A 22,526-nucleotide genomic window follows, 5' to 3' on the forward strand; every position below is an offset into this window, starting at 1 on the left:
GGAAAATTGATTAATCTAAGATTGTTATTACGAGAGAGATTATCCAAAGCTTCCAATTTTCTTCTCATATTTATATTATCTCTCATTAATGTTTCAGTAAGTTGTTTAGTGGCATCATTTGAGTCTTTGAGGTTCTGCATATCAGTTTGTAAACTATTAATATATGTTTCATGGGTGTTTAATTTTTTGTTCAACTTGGCAAATTTGAGGTTTAATAGATTTTGCCAGGTCTGCCACTAGATCCCATATCGCCTTAAGAGTTATTTCTTGGGGTTTCTCTATTGTAATGGATTTTTCAAGCAAGGTTGGAGGATTTAATATAACTGATCTGTCCTCCTGGAAGCTGTTCCCCTGGAAGCTGTGCTCCCTCCTGCTGTTTACGCCCTCAGCCAACACAGGACTCTCCAAGCAGGAGTCCAAATCCAGTCTCCCCTGTCTGTTGTCCAGAGCCTCACGGGATAGGAGCTCACCGCCCTCCGATGGCTCCTCCACCCAAGAGGAACTGGCGGTCTGAGGAAGAGGGGGAGGTGCTCTGGCGTCGGGGCTCAGCGAGATCTCCAATTCCGGGGAGACCGCCTCCTGCTCGCCGACGAGAGCCTCCAACGGGGACGCCGACGCCACCTCCGATACTTCCTGCATCCGGAGGATTAACTCCTCGATGTTGCCGATTCTGGCAGGGTCGGGGTGCTGCGAGGCTACAGTGGCACTTCGGCTCCTTCTTTTCGGCATTTTTTTTTGTAAGAACGCGTCTCAGAAAGGAAAAAAAAAATAACAAGAGTTTTAGTCGGGAGTCTAGCCAGGATGCTCAGCTAGCTGCCCCATCGGCCATCTTGGATCCATTTGTCCCAGAGCTGAGATTGTCAAAACCCCATGATTTAGTATCATGCATATACCCCCTCTTTTATGAATGCATAGTGCGGGTTTTAGTGCCGGCACTGGCGGTAACTGCTCCGACGCTCATAGGAATTCTATGAGCATCGGAGCAGTTACCGCTGCTGATGGCGCTAAAACCCACGCTACGCGTTCGTAAAAGAGGGGGATAATTATTTAGCACAGGTTAATTGACAACATATGTTAATTCTTAAGTTACTAATTCTCTATTTCAATAATCCTGTGTGCCCTGTTTGCAGTTCTTCTATATTTTGCCTGTTTTGTGCAACAACTGATTTTTGATCATGTGATTTTGTTCTCTTAGCTTTTCCAGCTTTGTGAATGAGCTTGTGTGGTCTGCCCGGATTGGCTGGTTTGGCGTTCAGCTGACCTGTCACGTGATGTGTCTCTTGACAGGCTGGTACATTGTTTTAAGCCCCGCAGCAGTGCTGTAGAAAGCTGTGGTTGAAAGTAGCAGTTAGGATCTGCGTACTGTAAGTAGTTGAATGAGATTTTGCTCCTTTTCAATTCCTAAGCAGGTGAGCATATTTATTTTTCCTTTGGGTTTATTTTTTGTTCATAGGATAGACTGGATTTGTTGTTAAGGCCCTGAAGCAGTGGTTACCGGCCACGAAACGATCGTCGGCCTGACCTGTGTTTGTGATCAGTGGGTTTTTTTTTTAACCACCTATTACCCTTGGCTAATTTTTTGCTTCCACCTGCTAACTTTAAACTTGAGCAAAAGTTTTTTGCCTATGATGCTTGGGTGGAAGAGTGTGGGTACACCTCTCCGTTTGTCTGAGGCTTTTCTTTCGCTTAAGTAGTAAGCTAGCTTCTTTGGCTTTTGCGGTGCTTTTGAATTGGAATGAATTTTGTAATTTTTTGCATTGTTTTGTAATTCTTAGGTTAATACATTTTAAATTAATTTAACATGTACCAAGGGCTATCATATGGGCTATCATATTGAAGTATGTTTTTCTTATTACTGATCCTAGCTATTAATACCATCCCCCCTCCCCCGATTCAAAGCTATTTAACCAGCCAGAAACAACTGCTGACCAGTTAAATAGTGTTTTGGTGCCTACCGTGAATATTCAGCATGAAATAACTAGTTATCTCCACTGAATATTCACACCAGTGCCAAAATGTTAATTGGTTATTTCATGCAAGAACCGGAAATGTTCAGCAATGGCCGGTTAAGTTTAGCAGGCAAATCAGACCGCATAACTAGCAGGCCTGTCTTTGTCTACTATTAACTCAACTGGTCAACACTGAATATTCGCTTAGCTGGTTGAGTTAGTGCAGACCAAAAAAACCCTCAAATATTATTGTCAGTCACCAGAAAATGGCCCAATATTGAATATCCGGGGTCAATGCCGACCACAGTTCTTATGTGGGTTGCCCCGTGCCAGATGAATATCTGCTCCTAGGTCTCATTGTACAAAATGGACCTGTGAACAATAGCCCACATTTATAGCTGCACTGTTTTATTGTTTATGTAGCCTAGTGGTTAGTGCAGTGTTTATGTTTATTACGTTTATTAAAATCTTTATATACCGCATATACAGCCCATATAACTCAATCAAATTTATGAAAAGAACTCCATTTAAATAGGAAAGAAAAAGGAAAAAGAATAACATTTCTAATACATAGGGCTCCTTTTACAAAGGCGCGCTAGTGGTTTAACGCGCATAATACCGCGTGCTAAACCGCCGGCTGCGCTAGCCGCTACCGCCTCCTCTTGAGCAGGCAGTAGTTTTTCGGCCAGTGCGGGGGGGTTAGCGCGTGATGAAAAGTCGCACGCGTTAACCCCGCTAGCGCGGCTTAATAAAAGGACCCCATAACATCCTATTGTATCCAAATTAACAAATGAAACTAAAAAATAATTAATTAATACAGATTTAAAAATTTATAAAAGTATAAAAATGCAGACTGCAGTCCCGAATTCATCTCATCAATTTAAAAAGGCTATTTGAAAAAAAAAAAAAAATGCCTTTAGATGTCTTTTAAAATTATTCTTCCTTTCTCAATTCCACAGGCAAGCTGTTCCATAATATTGGGACTAAATTTTAAAAATGCACAATTTCTAGTCAAGGCAAGATGAGCCTTTGAAATATGGGGAACAACTACTCTGTTATCATTCAAAGATCTTAATAAACGCCTAGGCGCATAAAACAACACCAGGTTTAGGCAGTGGATAGTGATCCTGGGGAATTGGGTTCAATTCTCACTGCAGCTCCTTGTGACCCTAGGCAAGTCATTTAACCCTCCGTTGCCCAAGTACAAAAGAACTTTAGATTGTGAGCCACTAGGGACAGAGAAATACCTACATACTGTATAATACAGTGGTTCCCAAACCTGTCCTGGAGGACCCCCAGGCCAGTCGCGTTTTCAAGATAGCCCAAATGAATATGCATGACAGAGATTTGCATATAATGGAGATGCCAGGAATGCAGATCTGCTCACATGCATATTCATTAGGGTTATCTTGAAAATTCGACTGCCCTGGGCGTCCTCCAGGACAGGTTTGGGAGCCACTGCCTATGTCTAGTAGGACTACATGAAAAATGATTAGTAGCATCTCATAAACCGACTGACTGTGAATGAATGTATCTTCTATATGTGTAATGCAAGGTCCATCATTAAATTCATGAGTAGAACGTAACGCTGTACTTGAGACCAAACATGAACAAGCTAAACAAAATAAAAATAAATTACAGAAAGGGTGGTAGGTGCGTAGAATACTTTCCTGGTAGAGTTGGTGCAGATTATGACAGTGTGTGAATTCAAGAAAATATGGAGAAAGTATGCGGGAGTTCTCAGGGAGAAGAGTAGATGGTGAATGCTGTGGATGGGCAGACTGGGTGGGCCATTTGGCCTTTATATGTCATCATGTTTCAATGTTTCTATCATGAACTATGACAGCTTGTAAGTTGTAGCTGAGCCCATTTGTCAACCGTGTCAAATAATTTTGAAAGCGAAGACTCTAGTAAGAATTGTCTTGTTATTAAAATGAAATGTTAGAAAGGCATACGTGCCGCCTTTTCACATTCTTCATTCATGTTTCTGTGTTTTAAATACTCTTCCCATCAGGTTGTAACGTCTCTGTCTTTGTCTATACCCTTAAATAGAGATATGTATACTGTATTAACATGTAAATGTACTGTATGCTGACAAGCGTCAAGGAACCAAAGTTTGATTCACTGTTGAGTCATTTTGTATATTAATTTATTTATTCGCCAACATTTAATATTCCACCATTTATATCATAGCATTTCTAATTTTCAAGCTCTCAGGCCTGAAGTGCCAGACTCTCAAACCACGGTGTGCAAGACATTCATAGGCCCCTGAGTGCATATATTAGATACCATCTTTCCTTATCAAACAAGCTTAAGAATACAGATTTTCTATTTCCAAATCACAGAACCCTAGTTTACTTAATCATGTCATACTGTCACGTCTGACTAGCCATGCGAACTGACCTAGAACTATGAGCACAACGAAGCCGAGATGTCAAAGAGATAATGACAAACATGCCAGTAAGGGCCGGCACTGTTTTCACTGGGTGGGACTGGAGAATTAATCAAACAGTACAGAAGAATAAAAGACAATCCAAGTGGTTATCGAAGGCAATCATTTGATCCTGTCTGACATTTTATAATAGTAGTTTGGGAAAAGCATGCTGGTAATAATTTCTGCCAACAGATTTTAGCAGACAGCTTGCAGACATTTGAAATTTAATTGCACCTTGGATTCTGAGTGTTTTGTTTTTCCATATTTTCAACTATCTGACAAATGGAACTGTTTGCTATTTTTAAAGTCACAAGATACATCTGTTTTAAATTCTGTAGCATTAACAAAATACATGTGCTGAGAAGTAGCAGCCTGGAGGTTAGAGCAGCAGGGATCAAATTATGCTACTCCTTGTGACCTTGGGCAAGTCATGCCACTCTCTATTACTTCAGGTACAAACTTAGGACCTCATTTAGTAACACAAGTTAAGAGCTTAGGGAACTATTTATTAAAGTGATTGTAAGAATTTGCAGTTATTATACAATAACCTCACAAATACTGCATAACCTCTCCATAGCTGGGCCTCAGTGGGCTCTCAGCATGCACATGTCTCTTCCCCCCCCCCTCTCCCCAGGTCCGGTATCTCTCCTTCCATGCTCAGCTACTTACCTATCCAACAGATCCTCCATAGCTAAAGCATAAGAGAGAGCACTAAAGGTTGCTTCTCTGGCTGGCAGGACCTTTCCTCTGTTGCTTTCTGACCACAGGAAGTTACATCACCTGGACAGGATGTGGCAAAGGATAGGCCCTGTCGGTCAGAGAGGCAGTCTTTACCACTGTTTCTGACTCTATAGCTGTGGAGGAACAGAGGCAGTCTTTACCACTGTTTCTGACTCTATAGCTGTGGAGAAACCAGTAGGCAGGTAAGTAGCTGAGCACGGGGATAAAAACACACACACAAAAAAAATACAGTATATAACACAATTTTAAAAACCCAATATACAGATAACATTTCCATTAATCACTTTGGGTGAAATTCTAAAATATACACCTAAATCAATTGAAAAAATGCCATTAGAAATGGCAAAAATTAGCAAGGTTGAGGCACTGGAATTGCACCTATGTAGGCACTTTAGGCTGCCAAATGCCAAAGTAAGTGTGGCCAATGCCAGAAGTGACATTTGGCGGCCTAAAGTGCCTATGTAGGCGCAATTCACAGAAAGATAGGCAGCTGAAATATAGGCCTGGAAAACCCTGGCCAACATTTCAGATGTTTATCTTTGCCAAGGGATCCTGAAACTAGACCACAGCTTGCCATCAGCTGATCACAGTAGGGGAATCCCTGATCACCTGAGTCGGCAGGACTCGCCAAAACCATGACTTTGGGGAGTCTTGCTGGCTCAGCTAATCAGGGGAAATTTCCCTGCTGCAATCAATTCAGCCAGCTGTGGCAGGCAGAACCCCCCCCCCCAATCATCAGGAGGGATCCCCACTTCCTTCTGTATGAGGACAAACCACACCCATAATTGGCAGAAGGGATGCCCACTCTCATGAGAATCTCAGAGAGGGTGAGATCCAGAAGGCCTTGAGCATGCGCAGATGCTCAAGGCCCAGCAGAAAACCGACGGCAGGCACTTTTTAACACCAGAGGTGCACGGGTAAGGACAGGGCCGGTCAGTGTGGGGGGGGGGGGAGGAGAGGAGGCTATCGCGAAGGGAGGGAGCAGTGCCGGTGGCTTCGGGGAGAGCAAGACTGCCGGTTCCCGGGGTCGGATCGGGTGTCAGCTCGGGGGTCGGTTTGGGTGTCAGCTCGGGGGTCGGGTCAGGTGTTGGCTCGGGGGTCGGGTGGAATGAATCATCCGAGTTGCCATTATGGCCTATTGGGAAAGTTGCTTTGTTATACGAGTACTGTGGATTGCGAGAATGCTTCTGGAACGAATTATGCTCGCAAACCAAGGTACCACTGTATTTGTAAATTAGGCTTTATATAGGCACCTTAACTGATGCTCTTCCTAGGTAATGTCTTATAAAAATGATCAGAAAAACAAAAGGGGTGGCAAACCATAAAATTTAAATTAAAAAAATGCAAGGAGTGGAAAAGCCACAAATAACCAGGATAAGATCAGGAGTGCAAAACAAAATCACTTTATTAAAAACTCTCGATATAAAATGAAGCGGCAAAATCCAGACGAATGGATATCCTAAAAATAAACTCCATCATGAATATCTAATTTGTATAAAGTTATAATGGTGGAACCATACAACATTTACTTCTATACCTTTTTTGTTACTTTGAATACTTTTGAAATCAGTTTCTCTTTATAGAGTTTTTTTTTTCTCTCTCTCTCTCTTTTTTTTTTTTACCTTACTACTATTAACACAGATATGTTTTGTTCTTTAGTGAACAAAAGATATAAGACTCACTTAGAAGTTAATTCTTGATCTCAATGTTCCACCTAATTAAATATATGCTAATACGACTTATATGTAAAACCACAGAAAAGATACTATGAAAGGTTAATGTAGCCATTCCGCAAACTAAACAAAAAGTCAACTGAGTGAAGTCTCTTGCATATCAATAATGCTGAAATATGGCTCTAAAAGCCCTTTAAGGAAGCAAATTAACCTTTCTTTAAAGTTAGTTGCTTTGCAATTTTGGGCAGGTGCACACCATTTTTTTCCCCCCCTTTTTCAAAAGCACTCTCACCTCCTCCTATGCTGCGCAGGATGCAGTTACTGCCCTCTATAACAGGGCACAAGAGGAAGGTTGGATACCAGTTAAAAACAGTATGGCACAGATAACTTTTCAAATTACTTAGTAGGAAGAATGTACAGTGTTAGGAACCTCTACCGGATTTAATCTTAGCCAGTTTATAGCCTCAAAAATGTTATCTTAGCCTTGTTTGTCTGCCTTTGTGTGTAATTATCATGTAATCCCCCCTTTTACAAAACCGCACAAGAGATTTTTAGTGCCGCTGGCGTGCTGAATGCTTTGCACTGCTCTGACGGTCATAGAGTTCCTATGAGCATCGGAGCATCGAAGAGCATTCAGCGTGCCAGCCGGCGCTAAAAACATCTTATGCGGTTTTATAAAAGGGGGAGGATTATTATTCCATGTGGGAAAAGATCTTTCTTTTATTTTCATATATTATGGAACAGATTAAAAGTCTGTTCATTTGAATAGAACATGAACATCTGCAAGTGAAGATAATCCAAATAGATAAATAAATATGAGGAATGGTGTTAACAAAATTTGAAGAATGGCATGTCGTACAATTCAAAGAATGGCATGTCGTACAATTCAAGGTTAACATGTGTGACTTTTCATCACGCGCTAACCCCCGCGCTGACCAGAAACTACCGCCTGCTCAAGAGGAGGTGTTAGCGGCTAGCGTGTCTGGCGGCTTAGCGCGCGATATTACGTGCGTTAAACCGCTAGCGCGCCTTTGTAAAAGGAACACATAATCTGGGAGTAGAAGAACAACATTTCACAGACAAGAACGATAGGGAAAACTCAAAGCTAGCAGAGAATCAGTCTGCTAAAGTACTAGAGAAAGCTGATAGTTTGCTCAGTTGTATAAAGTGAGGTATTATCAACAGGTAACAGAACTATTAAAGATCACCAGTCAGACCATAACCTGAGTGCTACATTCAATTCTGCAGACATCTATAAAACAATATTGGGATGATGGAGACAGCTTTAGGAAAGACCAAAAAAGTGCCTGGCCTGTCTACAAAACTTGGGGCCCTTTTACTAAGCTTGCACTAAAAAGTGGCTTAGTGCTATCCCCAGTGCGGGTCTTTTCCATGCATCAAGGCCACTTTTAGCATAGCAGGAAAAGGGCTGATTTTTCATAATTCCCATTGATAATCCTGTTAACACTTGAATACTGACTGACATCTATTTTCTAGGCGATAAGGGCTCACATGTACAACGTGAGCTAATCGGTTACAATGCACTGGTGTAGCTTTATTGCAGCTACTCCAGACATGCCCCCAGCACTAAAAAATAAAACTTTTTTTTTTTTTTTTTAGCGTGCGGGAAGCACACAGTAATCTCAAAACTACCGTAGGACACCTGAGTGCACCCCCACGGTAGTGGTTTTTAACCTGAAGTAAGCACACTTTAGTGCTTACCGCAACTTATTGAAATGACCCCTTGTCTTAAGGCCCTAAAGAGCCACTGTTTCAAATGAAGGATATTATGAAACAATAGATCATGCAATACAGTCATATATGAATCAACTACAAATTAGTCATATAAAAAAAAAGTATAATCATATAAAGAGAAACAAAGGCGCTCTTTTACTAAGGTGCGCTAACCGATTTAGCGCGCACTAAATGCTAACGCGTGCATGCTAGTCTATGGACGTGTTAGCGTTTGGCACGCATTAATTCAATTAGCGCATGCTAACTGGCTAGCGCATCTTAATAAAAGAGGGGGAAGTGTTCATCAGAGCCAAGGGAACCAACAGTCAAACTATTAGAAAACCAGATAACAGGAAAAACAAAACAAAACCAAACAACAATGAAAAAGAGAAATTCATCAAAATCCACAGATATGCAGAAATTCATTGATTTAATGAAGCTAAGTAAAGAGAGCTGCCCAAAATAAGTCATGTTTCTGTAATTTGTGTCTATGTAGCTAAATCATTTTCTCTGTACCAGCAATATGCCAAACCTAGGCCAGCCAATAACGTTGTGAGGGCACAGAGAGGGTTGTTATTGTTGGTCTAGTAAGTGTACATTGTTTATCACCAAAATACCTACAGGACTGTGTGACACCCTATATGCCTTCTCGACCATTGCACTCTGCCACACATTGTAATTTGGTTATTCAAAATTACGTTTACAGACTATGAGATCTAGTACTTTCCAATGTGTGGGACCTGCTGAGTGGAACAAGCTACCAGCCTACATCAATTTGAGAATATATAAATTGAGGTAGAGAGGTGGTAGATTCAAGAGTAATGTTAGGAAATTCTTCTTTATAGAGAGGGTGGTTGATGCATGGAATGCGCTCCTGAGGGAGGTGGTGGAGAAGAAAACAGTGCCAGGGTTCAAACAAGCGTGGGTCTTTAATCAGAAAATAATGGGTATACATTGAAGGAACTAAGGCCAGTACTGGGCAGGCTTGCACGGCCTGTGTCCCATATATGGACATTCAGTTGAGGACGGGCTGGGGAGGGCTTCGATGGCTGGGATGGATAAGATGGGCTGGAGTGAGCTTTGACAGAGACTCCAGTAGATGAAACCTAAGCACACTACTGGGCAGGGCTCTGGGTTTCTGGCCCAGAAATATCTAAGAAAAAGGACCATTTAAACTAAATAATTAATTTATGGAGCATGTATGCTTGGGAAGACTGGATGGACCTGGTCGTGCCCTTCAACTGCAAGCTGCCAAACAACGTTCCTACTCCCACTTCATGCCGAGCCACTGGAATTGACTGCCCCCGCAGATCAGATCCCTTGAAGGACTCCTCAACTTTAGGAAAGCAATAAAAATATACCTCTTCACCTAACTCCCTTGACCTTGTCCGATGGGCTACAAAAAAAAGTATATTGATACCAGATCCAGGTATGTGTCATGTAACAAAAACTTGTATTGAAAAATCTGGCACTATAACTAAGGCAAATCTAGCCTGTAAATTGTCAATGTGTGTTAAGCTAAGATAAAATTTGTACTGGAAAACTTGAACTGTAAGGATAACTATAGCGAATTGTAACCTGTATATTATTTATATTAGTATGTGTCAAGTTAGAATAATAAATTGTATTGTAAACTTGTACTGAAATTATAAGAATAGCCTATTGGGTCATACCAATGGTCCATGAAGCCAAATAGCTTGCTCTCATGGTGACCAATCCAGGTTACTAGTACCTGGACAAAACCCAAAGAGTAGCAACATTCCATGCTACCGATCCAGGGCAAGCTACCATGCTACCGATTCAGGACTTCCCCCATGTCTTTCTCAATAACAGACTATGGACTTTACCTCCAGGAAATTGTCCAAATCATTCTTAAAACCAGCTACGCTATCTGCTCTTACCACAACCTCTGGAAAATGTGTTCCAGAGTTTAAGTATTCTCTGAGTAAAAAAATATTTCCTCCTATTGGTCTGAAAAGTATTTCCCTGTAACTTCATTGAGTGTCCCCTAGTCTTTGTAATTTTTGACAGAGTGAAAAATCAATCCACTTGTACCCATTCTACTTCACTCAGGATTCTGTGGACTTCAATCATATCTCCCCTCAGCCATCTCTTTTCCATGCTGAAGAGCCCTAACCTTTTTAGTTTTACCTCATATGAGAGGAGTTCCATCCCCTTTAACATCTTGGTCGCTCTTCTTTGAACCTTTTCTAGTGCTGCTATATCTTTCTTGAGATAAGGAGACCAGAAATGAACACAGTACTCCAGGTGAGGTTGCACCATGGAGCTATACAGAGGCATAACATTCTTAGTCTTGTTAACCATCCTTTTTTAAAATAATTCCTAGCATCTTGTTTGCTTTTTTGGCTGTTGCCACATATTGGGCGGAAGGTTTCATCATATTGTCTACAATGGTCCCAGATCCTTTTCTTGGGTGCTACCCTTACGTCTGGTAACTGTGATTTGAGTTATTCTTCCCAATGTGCATCACTTTGCATTTGTCCTCATTAAATTTCATCTGCCACTTAGAAGCCCAGTCTTCCAATTTCCTAAGGTCTGCCTGTAATTTTTCACAATCTGCATGCATTTTAATAACTTTGAACAGTTTAGTGTCATTTGCAAATTTAATCACATCACTCGTTGTTCCAATTTCCGGATCATTTATAAATAAGTTAAATAGCACCGATCTCAGTACAGATCCCTGTGGCACTCCACTGTTTACTCTCCTCCATTGAGAAAAATGACCATAGAAAATGACCATGTAACCCTACCCTCTGTTTTCTATCCAATAACCAATTCCTAATCCACAACTGAACTTTGCCACCTATCCCATGACTCTTTAATTATGGCAAAACCATTGCAAATTGTAACCTGTTAACTGTATATTGTGTATGTTTAACCTATAACCCATTCTGAGCTCTTTGGGGGCAATGAACTAGAAAGTGAATTAAATAATTAAATAAATAAAATTCCTATGAGTGTCGGAGCATTTACCTCACTTGCCCATGGTAAAAATTTCTACCATGGCTTTGTAAAAGGAGCCCTAAATTATAAATGCACTTCATTTCTTGTTTCTTAACAAGACTGAAGATGTGAGCATTCCCACCACATATGAATCATATTTAATTAGCGATTATAAACCCCCCATCATAGAAGAAAAATGTTAGTGTTCCATTTATGTAGTAGATGGAGAGTAAAGTAAGCACAATACAGAATTTTTAGTTGCATATTCACATGTGAGAGTGAAATAAAGGGCCGGAAACAGTATACTGTACCCATACTTCAGCCCAGAAGCAATTAACAGTATGAAATAAAGAAAAATGGAAGGACAGAAGAGTTCATTTCTAAAATGTTTCAGAGAAGAACTAAAAGGTAGAATTTTATAAAACGAGAAGCTTAAGGAGTAGAGTCAGTGAATAAAGTTGGAGAACTAATAAAAATGAAAACTGTTTGACTGTACACTTTTAAAATAGATAGGAGCAATTAGGTACTTTTCCAGAGAAAGGAAAATGGACATAATTTGAGGTTGAGGGGTGGTAAATTCAAGATCAATGTAAGGAAATTCTACTTTGCGGAGAGGGTGGTGGATGCCTGGAATGCGCTCCCGAGAGAGGTGGTGGAGAGGAAAACGGTGACTGAGTTCAAAGAAGCGTGGGATGAACACAGAGGATCTAGAATCAAAAAATAATATTAAATATAGTACTGGATAGACTTGCACGGTCTGTATCTGTATATGGCCGTTTGGGGGAGGATGGGCTGGAGAGGGCTTCAATGGCTGGGATGGTGTAGATGGGCTGGAGTAGGTTTTGACGGAGATTTCGGCAGTTGGAACCCAAGCACAATACCGGATAGAGCTTTGGATTCTTGCCCAGAAATAGCTAAGAAGAAAAAAAATTAAATTGAATCAGGTTGGGCAGACTGGATGGACCATTCGGGTCTTTATCTGCTATCATCTACTATGTTACTATGTTAGGTAGACTGGATAGGCTAACTGTTCCACAATCACCAATATCTAGCATGTTAAAATATATTGTTATTAAAATGTTTAAAAAATGTGCAGCTGTTCAAATTCTCTCAAAAATGCAAATAGAATAGTATACTTCTACTGAACTCCAGTTCTATGTCATAAAATTTTTTTGTAGCATTACTGAAGAAAAGGTGCACACTAGGAAATGCAAAAAACTTTGGGAAAATAATGCTAAAAACAGTGACTAAAATGTATATTTGATGTTCAGGGCTCCAATAGGGAAGGAACAAAAAACAATGTGAAGAAATGATGTTTCTGAGATGGACTTTATTAATATTAAAATAATATTAAAAGTAGGCAAACCACATAAAAACCTCTAGGACACAGTCCGCTGAAAAGCTTTGGACCCTAGACCCAACACGGCCCGTGTTTCGACAGAATGTCTTCTTCAGGGGTCCCTATGAAGTCCTATGGTAAAGATACGTGGATAAAAATGCCAGTCGGAAAATAAACTGATCTGTAAAAGCTGTGTGCAGGACAGGGGCTCAAAAAAATCGATGGAAGGACCAATAGGGAAGGGCCATATGCATGCAGGCCATAAAGTGGATTAAGGGAGAATTCATCAAAAGACGCTAGGCCATTTAGGGCATGCTAACTATGTTAATGCATGCTAACAATTAGCATGTGCTAAATGCTAAGATGCCCATACGAATATAATAGGTATATAATAGGAATATAATAGGTGCATTTAATATGCACTAACTTGGTTAGCATGTGCTAAATCGCTTAGTGTCCATTGATGAATTCCTCCCTTAGATGTCCAGTAAGTTTACAGAATAGTGACTAAGTACAGTTTGGTGGGTAACTACAAATTAGTGTCAATTAGCTGTTAAGTTGTATTAATTGGTCCTATTATTGTTACTTAAGGTCTATTGGGGCCTAATTAAGGGGTCCTTTTACTAAGGCGCGCTAGCCATTTTGGCGTGCGCTAAATATTAGCACGCACCTAATGCTAACGTGTCCATTATATTCTATGGACACGCTAGCATTTAGCGCGCACTAATATTTAGAGCATGCTAAAACGGCTAGCGCGCCTTAGTAAAAGGACCCCTTAATAATCAAGTTAGACATACAACTGGCATTATTCTATAACTTACCCCCTTTTATAAAGACGTGGTAACGACTGCCATGCAGCAAATGCTCCTATGCCCCCTGAATCCCTATGGACATCGGAGCGATTACCGTGGCCCACTGCGATAATTGCCTTTGTAAAAGGGTTCTTAGTTGTCCAAATTTGCACTCTATTTGGAGTTGGTGCCTAGTAGTAGCTAGGTTTTATTTTTTGGTTTGGCAACTGTAATTCCATTTCTATAATATAATAATAATAATAATATAACAGTTTATATACCGCAGGACTGTGAAGTTCTATGCGGTTTACAATGATTAAAAATGCTACAAATTGAGTAGAACTAACAAAGTGAAAAGCTAGTGACTAACAGCTCTAGAGATCAGTTATTGTGGAATAAGATTGTACAAATCAGCTCCCTAAGTACTTCAGGAACAGATATGTTTTAAGGTGTTTCCTAAATTCCCCATAAGTAGTAAGCATAAGCAATTGTTCCAGATCTTTACCCCATAATGCTGCCTGATATGAGAAAAGATGAGGCATTTATCTAATAGTTTTCTTCACTGCCCTAAATCGAATGGAGTTCCAATTTTCCTTTACTCCTATCTCCAAATCCTCTATTCAAGTTAATTTTCTACCTCTTTCACTCTACTTGAGACTGTTTTATATTTGTTATGTAAACCGCGCTGAAGGCTCTTGCTCTAGGGTGGTATAACAAACGTTTAATAAACCTGATTTTTGAAAATGGAAGGGTGTTTCACAGATAGGTACTTTTTTGGGCAAAATAATAATTTTAAAGATTGGGTTAGGTTGGAGAGGGAAAGTGCACAGAGGGATTGCATTTTCAGGTACCTATATACAATTTCCACAGACACATTTGCACCTGCTTCATTCCCAGTCGGTTTATATTTTCATGGAGAGTTCCCTTTTCAGAATGTGCTTTCAGTTTAATGGATACAATGCGTGAGACTGTAAGCCAGTGGCGTAGTATTGGGGGGGGGGGGGAGGCAGACCACCTCAGGTGCCGACACCTCTCCATTCCCACATGCCACGCTCGTGCTCTCCCTTCACCCTGTAATACCTCTTTAAATCTTCACCAGCTCGAGCAACTTCTCTGGCCTGTTGCTCGTGCCGGCCTGACTCACCTCTGAAATTACTTCCTGGTCTCAGGGTCAGGAACTGATGTCAAAGAGAAAACCAACGCTGACGCGAGCAGCAGGCCAGAGAAGCTGCTCTCGCTGAAGATTTAGAAAGGTATTGGGGGGGGGGAAGGAGCAGGGGGGTGGAGAAGAGGATACAGGGAGGCACTGCCGTCCCGGGCACCTCCTACCCTCACTATGCCACTTCCACAAGCTGTCTAATTTTCACCCCATTTAAAACCATATTCAAATTAAACACAGGATAGTGAGAACTCCACTATACTAAAATAAGAAGGCAGTAAGCTCAGATCTGATTTAGGATGCCTACCGAATCTGAGTCCTTTTATGGAATATAAATGGCAGATGAAGGAAATCAGAACACAGCTAGGTGTTAGACATACAATTGCAAAGACAGAGTGAGAGGGTTATAAATCTCAGCTCTTCATTTCTGCATATTTCCCTGGACTATAAAATAAAATTGCATGCCTCAGAATACATATAGAACGGAAACTCTTTGAAAATAGTCTAACTATGGCTCTGGTGAACACTGAGGGCTCCTTTTACTAAGGTGCACTAACGTTTTTAGTGCACACAGGATATTACCGCGCACTACACGGCTAGAACTAACGCCAGCTCAATGCTGGCGTTAGTGTCTAGCGCACGGGGCAATGTAGCGCGCACTATTCCGCATGTTAATGCCCTAACGCAGCTTTGTAAAAGGAGCCCTGAGTATTGGGCTGAACATAATGAGCCCTTGCAAAGGACAACGGATATTCAATGCCAGGGGCATATCCAGTCACTGGCGTTGAATTTCTGGGTTAAAATCAGCTGCTGAAGAGTTAACCAGCCAAGCTGATATTCATCGGCTGGCCAGCTAAGGCATAGCGGCCAAAGATAAACTTGCTTTTTAGGCACGTCTCTCTGGCCACTAGCCTTAGCGAGTCAGTCAATGAATATTGGTGATGACTGCCTATGCCACATGACATAGCCAGTTGCTGCTCAATCTGTTGACCAAGATATTCAGTGGGATATGGGCAGCTATCTCCTGCTGAATATCGGTGCTTAGCCGGAATATCGGTATTTAGCTGAACAGGAGCCGTTCCTGGCCGGCTAAATACCGCTGAATTTTGGGTAGGTAGGGTAAAAATGCTGTTTGTTTTCAGTTTGGACTTTTTTTTCCATGCGTTTCTGAAACATTTTAAAATGCACATACTGCCGGATTTGGTAACCAGCACCAAGATCAGAGGCTGCTGATCGTGTGTCAATCATGCTTCGACACCAATTTCAGAATTGCACCTACGGGAAAGAAAGGCACCTGAAATGTATTAAAAACCAATTCCAGGAGCTAATATACTAATTGCTTGCGTTAGAGTGATTAATGCAAAAACTATAACTCCATAAGTCTAATTATCCAAAATAAAAACCAACAAAAAAGCTAAAATAAAATATACTAAATACAGTGAACATACTGAATTGTAGATTAAATTTATAAAGTGCTCAGTCACCAGCCAAACAGTGTCATATACAATTGTAAAGAGGACCATCATAGCACTCTGAGAATCCGTCTCACTCGAGGAACGCAGAGAGAGGGGAGACATGATCGAGACGTTCAAGTATCTCACGGGTCGCATCGAAGTGGAAGAAGATATCTTCCTTCTCAAGGGTCCCACGGCAACCAGGGGGCACCCGTGGAAAATCAGGGGAGGGAAACTGCACAGTGACACCAGGAAATTCTTTTTCACTGAGAGAGTGGTTGACCGCTGGAATAATCTTCCACTTCAGGTCACCGAGGCCAGCAGCGTGCCTGATTTTAAGGCCAAATGGGATAGATACGTGGGATCTATTCACTGAGTTAGGTGGGGAAGGGTCATTGCGGTGGGCAGACTGGATGGGCCGTGGCCCTTATCTGCCGTCTATTTCTATGTTTCTATGTTTACTGCCCTCCGTGAGACAAATGAACAATAAATTACTTGTGATTATCGTTACTTATCTGATTTTAATGATGTCACTTATGGGGGCAGAAGCTTGCAATGATGTTAAATAATAATCACTAAAATCCAATTCAAGTGCTGTGAATACTTATTTGCCTCCCTTCGACTCGAGTTTCGTCCAAAGCGTCGTCAGGAAGGGGGCATAATGCGGCCAAAGAGTTCGCTGAAACTCGGTGGGGGGAACAAAAGCAGAAAGGGGGGAAAAAAACCCCCTCTTTGGCCGCATTATGCCCCCTTCCTGACGAAGCTTCGAGCGAAACTCGAGTCGAAGGGAGGCCAATAGTACAGTGAACACGGGGTTTTAGAGTATTCACAGCACTTGAATTGGATTGTAGTGATTATTATTTAACATCATTGCCAAGCTTCTACCCCCATAAGTGACATCATTAAAATCAGATAAGTAACGATAATCACAAGTAATTTATTGTTCATTTGTCTCACGGAGGGCAGTAAGAGGGACTCTCAGAGTGCTATGATGGTCCCTCTTTACAACCATTGCTGGCATTTTATATGACACTGTTTGGTTGGTGACTGAGCACTTTATAAATTTAATCTACAATTCAGTATGTTCACATTATTTAGTATATTTTATTTGAGCTTTTTTGTTGGTTTTTATTTTTAATTGTTTGGGATAATTAGACTTGTGGAGTTATAGTTTTTACACCAGAAATGTATGCCAGGGTTTTCCGGGCCCTTTTAGTATTTCCGGGCCCTTGCATTGGAGCCCTTTTAGTAAGCTGTGTTATGTTGCTAGTGTGGCTTTTACTGCATATCAGAAGTTATCATGCACCTGCATTAACTTCTAACTTACATTAAAACAGCGAGCATCGCAAAAATCCACACCTGCTGCTTAACACAGTGAGTTGGTGTGACAAGAACCACTGTAGGTCCTGTAAGTCCTAATTTGGATAGTCTGTTTAGCATCAATGTATGATTTACCCTGTCAAATGCCGCAGAGACATCAAATTCTAATAACAGCATTTGCTCCACCCCTGCTTAAAGTTGCTCCACCCCTAGCTTTGGGAGGATTTGGTGGCATATAAGATCACATATAGCATAACATAACATAATATAACATATGGAAACCCAGGCGATATTCAGCCAGGGACTGCATAGCTGTTTTATATGGTCTCTGGCTGAATAGCTGCTGAGACCCACATATGCTCCTGTGGCCATTGCATGCTTGAATTTGATTTGATATCTACCGTTAAAAACCAAAGTGCTATAGCAGTTTACGATACTAAAAACAGCTCATTATAGCAAGTGACAAACTTACCCACCCCCATCACCCCCATTTTACTAAGCCACAGTAGAGATTTCTACCACAGCCTAGAGCACTAAATGCTCATAGAATTCCTATGAGCATTGGGGCAGCTTTGAAGCATTTAGTGCTCCGTCTGGGTCATGGAGGAAACCTCTACTGTTGCTTAGTAAAAAATAAAAAAATAAAAGGGGGGGATTAATAACATCTCATTGTACAATTATTCTTATACTAATTTTATCATCACATTCATAGGACCCGCCCACATATAATAATCATCTAATTATAACCCTCACTATCAAATCCACGCTATAAAATTCTTCAATAAATACTGTAGCTGTTATCCATAGCATTCTGCCTTCCTTACTATCCATGTTATAGTGTCTGTTCCCAGTATAAATGTTTTCAGTAAAAAGCCACATTTTCAATAGCTTGTGAAAACCCAGGTAAATTTCCATCGATTGCAATTCAATTGGCAGTTTATTCCACAAGTTAGGTCCAGCATAACAAAATGCTCTTTTCCATGTTCCAGTCAATCTCACTTTATCCAATGATGGTAATTGAAACAAGCTCTTCTGGGATAACGCAGAACACGTGTTGGAACATATTTTCTCAATTTATCTGACAAATACTCTGGGACATTCCACTTCAAAGCTTGAAACACCAAACATAAAATGTTAAAAGTAATTTGTCCTGTAGGCAACCAATGCAAATTAAGTAATATAGATGTAACATGGTCTGATTTCTTTTTTCCAGTTACCAATTTAGCAGCAGTATTTTGCACTAGTTGCAATCTTACTAAACAATTCTTACTTAATCCATTGTACAAGGAATTGCAATAATCTAATTGTGCATGCTTTAATGACTAGTCAATCTTACCAAATCAGATTAATTAAAAAATGGTCTTAGTTTAATAAACCGCAAATGAATAAAGCAAACCTTGACCACCATACCTATCTGTGATTTAAAATCCAAAGAACTATCACAGTGAATCGCCAAGGTCTTAATTTTTTTCTACCAGTATCAAATTTATGTCATTAATCATAGGCATATACCATAATGGTCTATGCTGATTTTTTTTCACATCCAACACTAATGCTCTCCAAACCACTCATACAATTTTTCTAATTTTTCATTAACACCTTTCAATATCATTTCTTGATTTTCATTCACAAAACAACTGGATATCATCTGCAAATAAATGGGACTTGGTATTCCAACTTGCCAAAAGTGCAGCTAGTGGAGCCAAACACAAATTGAACAGCCTCGGATATTCAATGGAAGTCCCCGAACAGGGGCTGGTGCTGAATATTGGGGCTAATTCTGCCTGCAGTGGTCAGCATTAAAAAAAAATGCTGATCATTGTGAACTGAATTTCAACTGGACAGTGAAAACTCTTAGCTTTGCCTCTGCCATTTGTATGTATAAGAAACATCATCTGAATGTTTTGCCTTGAAAAACTGCCAACATTTCTACTCTAATCGACATTTCTAAAAAGACCACTCTGAGAAATTTGCATGAAACTTGCACCCTTTTATCAATATTTTCATAGCAACATACGCTGACTTTTACCAAGCTGCGGTAGAGGTTTCTACCGCAGGCTGGCGGGATAAATGTTCTGACGCTCATAGAATTCATATGAATGTCAGAACAGTTATTTCGCCAGCCTGCAGTAGAAATCTCTATTGCGGCTTTGTAAAAGGATGTAAAAGGAGCCCATAGTTAATGACAGCAGATAAGGACCTGAATGGTCTATCCAGTCTGCACAATAGTTGCATACATTATAAATTCATGATTAAACTCTTTTTTTTTTCTTTGATATTTTTGGAACAAGGACCATAGACATCCTTTTTAAATCATTACTGATCCAAGCATTCCCCTAATTTTGGTCTATAGTCATTACAAGATATTCACAAATCACTTTTTTTTAACAGGAGAAAGCTTTCTAATTGCCATACCGTATATTCTGTTTGCTAATGACAAAGCACAACTTTAGTCTCCAAAAGATAAATGTGTATTCCTTTTTTGAATGGAATCTATTTGATCTCTTTTTTTATTGTACAGGGAAATGGGTGAAGTAGCCTGTTTGAAACTTCTGAGTGCTCCTAGCAATTGCCAAGACTTCAGCCTTCTCTATTGAACATTCATGAATCTTTCACTAAAAAAAAAATCATAAATCAATTAGTATAGAAATGAATCTTCAAATTCACTCATCTCATACTTAAAACTGAAGTTTTAGCTGTTAGAAAAAAAAGTTTTGGAAGAAAAGTTTTGGAATGCTAGCTCTGGGCTTTTAAAGACTACTACAGGAAGGAATTTAAAATGAGTAGAAAACTGAAGCTTGCGGAAGACGGAATAATGGTTGCATGTGAAGGGAAATTCTTCAACAGGACATCTACATATTATTTCTATAGCACTACCAGACCTATGCAGTACTATATAGAGTTTACAATCTAAACAGACAAGACAGACAAACAGGATGTCATGGATACAGTTAAGGGGAATAGTTAATCTGCTGGCTAGGTTGGAGGGCAAAGGGGAGTACAGGACAATCAGGCCATTGTGACATCACTGATGAGGTTAGCTCTTAAGCATTGGTGGAATGAGGCATTATGATATCGCAATCTCGGCTCTGTTTCCCACAGACTGAAACTCTTCATACTACTACTACTACTACTACTATGAATTATTTCTATAGCACTGCAAGATGTACGCAGTACTGTAGAGTCACGAAGGAGACAGTCCCTGCTCAAAGGAGCTTATGATCTAAATAGGCAAGACAGATAAACAGGATGTCATGGATATAGTTAAGGGGAATGGTTGTAATCTGCTGGCTAGGGTGGTGAGCAGTAGGCAGAGAGAAGTAAGGTTATGGACTGAAAGCTATAACAAAAAGGTGGGTTTTCAGTCTGCTTTTAAATAAGGTAATGAAAGGGGCTTGCTGGACAAACTCAGGTAATTGATTCCATGCATGGGGTCAGCTAGATGAAGGACATCTAATGTAGGTACTGGTTATGGTGGCTATTTTGTAGTGTTAAAAAAAAATAAAAACTACACAAAGCTTATTTTCTGCATAGAGTAATTCTATCACAATATGACCATTTTCAAAAAAATATAAGATATACTGCATCATCTGAATACATTTGTAATATGCCTACACTCATGCTGGCCACTTCATCTAAGCAACATCACCATGACCTAGCATGCAGACAACCGTTTTGTTTTCAGCATAAACAGTTACCATGGTTTTCAATCAGGGGAATCTAATGCTTAATAAAAATGTGCTATCTGGAGAAAAACTACAGTTAAAATAGACTGGTGCAAGAGTTTCCAGAAATGAATTAGAAGAGGGTACGCTTAGAATATGTTTTGAAGAAATTGCAAGAAACAGGCTCCCCTCTACCCACTGCTCACCACCCTAGCCAGCAGATTAACCGCACTCCCCCTTAACTGTTTGTCTGTCTTGTCTGTTTGGGTCAGGGGCGTCCAACCTGCGGCCCCGTGAAGTATTTTGTACGGCCCTGGTCAAGGGCAATGCAGTGTTTTCCTCTGCTGTCCCCGGGCCCTCCTCTGTCTTGCTGCAGCATTTGTGCGCTTGTGCGGCCCCCCAGAAACATTTTTTTTTCGGCCAATGCGGCCCAGGGAAGCCAAAAGGTTAGACACCCCTGGTTTAGATTGTAAGCTCTTTTGAGCAGGGACTGTCTCCTTTGTGACTCTGTACAGTGCTGCGTATGTCTGGTAGTGCTCTAGAAATAATTGATACTAGTAGTAGTTGAGTGCTGAATATATCAGCGCTTATCTAGCTAAGCACTGATCGCTCCCCTGGAATGCCCCCCAAACAACCAATTTTCATTTTGGTGCTAATTGGTTATATTAAGTGGCAGTTAGATGCCACTCAAAATTAGCTCTTAGCCCTGGTGATTTATGTGAACAAGTGATTTTTCCAGTTAGGAACTGTTTCTGGCTGGTTAAGTCACTTTAAACATGGAGGAGGGGTGTGTGGCATAGTGGTTAGAGCTACAGTCTCAGCACCCTGAGGTTCTGGGTTCAAATCCTATGGTGTTCCTTAAGACCCTAGGCAAGGTACTTAATCATCCACTGCCTCAGGTACATTAGATTGAACATGAGCCCCCTGGGACAGATAGGGAAAAATGCTGATCATAAACCATTTAATATTCCTTGTCCAAGCAGTATATAGAAACCTCATTCCTTTTTTTCCTAAAGAAAAGAAGGCATCTACAAAATAGTAGCACAAGTGGCAGAGAACAAGTGTACATCTTGGCAAGACCACATACCTCAGCCTGACCACTTATGTAAACATGTATACCTAAATATAACCATAAATATGCATAAATTAATAGTATTCCCGTGGAGACTAGGGTGGTTTTTTAAAAAAATTTGGTTGTTTCCTATTCAAGGTACTGAATGGTCAGGTTCCTGACTATTGTTTTGCCTATTTCAATTTTTCTATATGATAAAATTACTTAATCGTCTTGCATACACAATTATTA

The 22,526-nt window shown here is 40.4% G+C and overlaps 1 protein-coding gene across 27 annotated transcripts in view; it reads right to left on the minus strand.

The window, feature by feature from the left end:
- RBFOX1 (RNA binding fox-1 homolog 1) overlaps positions 1–22,526 on the minus strand; it is a 520,491-nt gene that overhangs the window by 43,281 nt on the left and 454,684 nt on the right. The window contains exon 17 of one of the 27 annotated variants that reach the window (XM_033914612.1): positions 20,100–20,173. The exons of 25 other annotated variants lie outside the window; for them this stretch is intronic. In XM_033914612.1, the coding sequence (XP_033770503.1) occupies positions 20,160–20,173 (14 nt within the window). In that variant the 3' untranslated portion in view covers positions 20,100–20,159. Of the gene's footprint in view, positions 1–20,099; positions 20,174–22,526 lie in introns of those variants that run through there. One more of the 27 variants, XR_004536479.1, reaches the window with a different exon arrangement.

This window comes from Geotrypetes seraphini, chromosome 11 (genome assembly GCF_902459505.1).
Source record: "Geotrypetes seraphini chromosome 11, aGeoSer1.1, whole genome shotgun sequence".
Taxonomy (NCBI): Eukaryota; Metazoa; Chordata; class Amphibia; order Gymnophiona; family Dermophiidae; genus Geotrypetes; species Geotrypetes seraphini.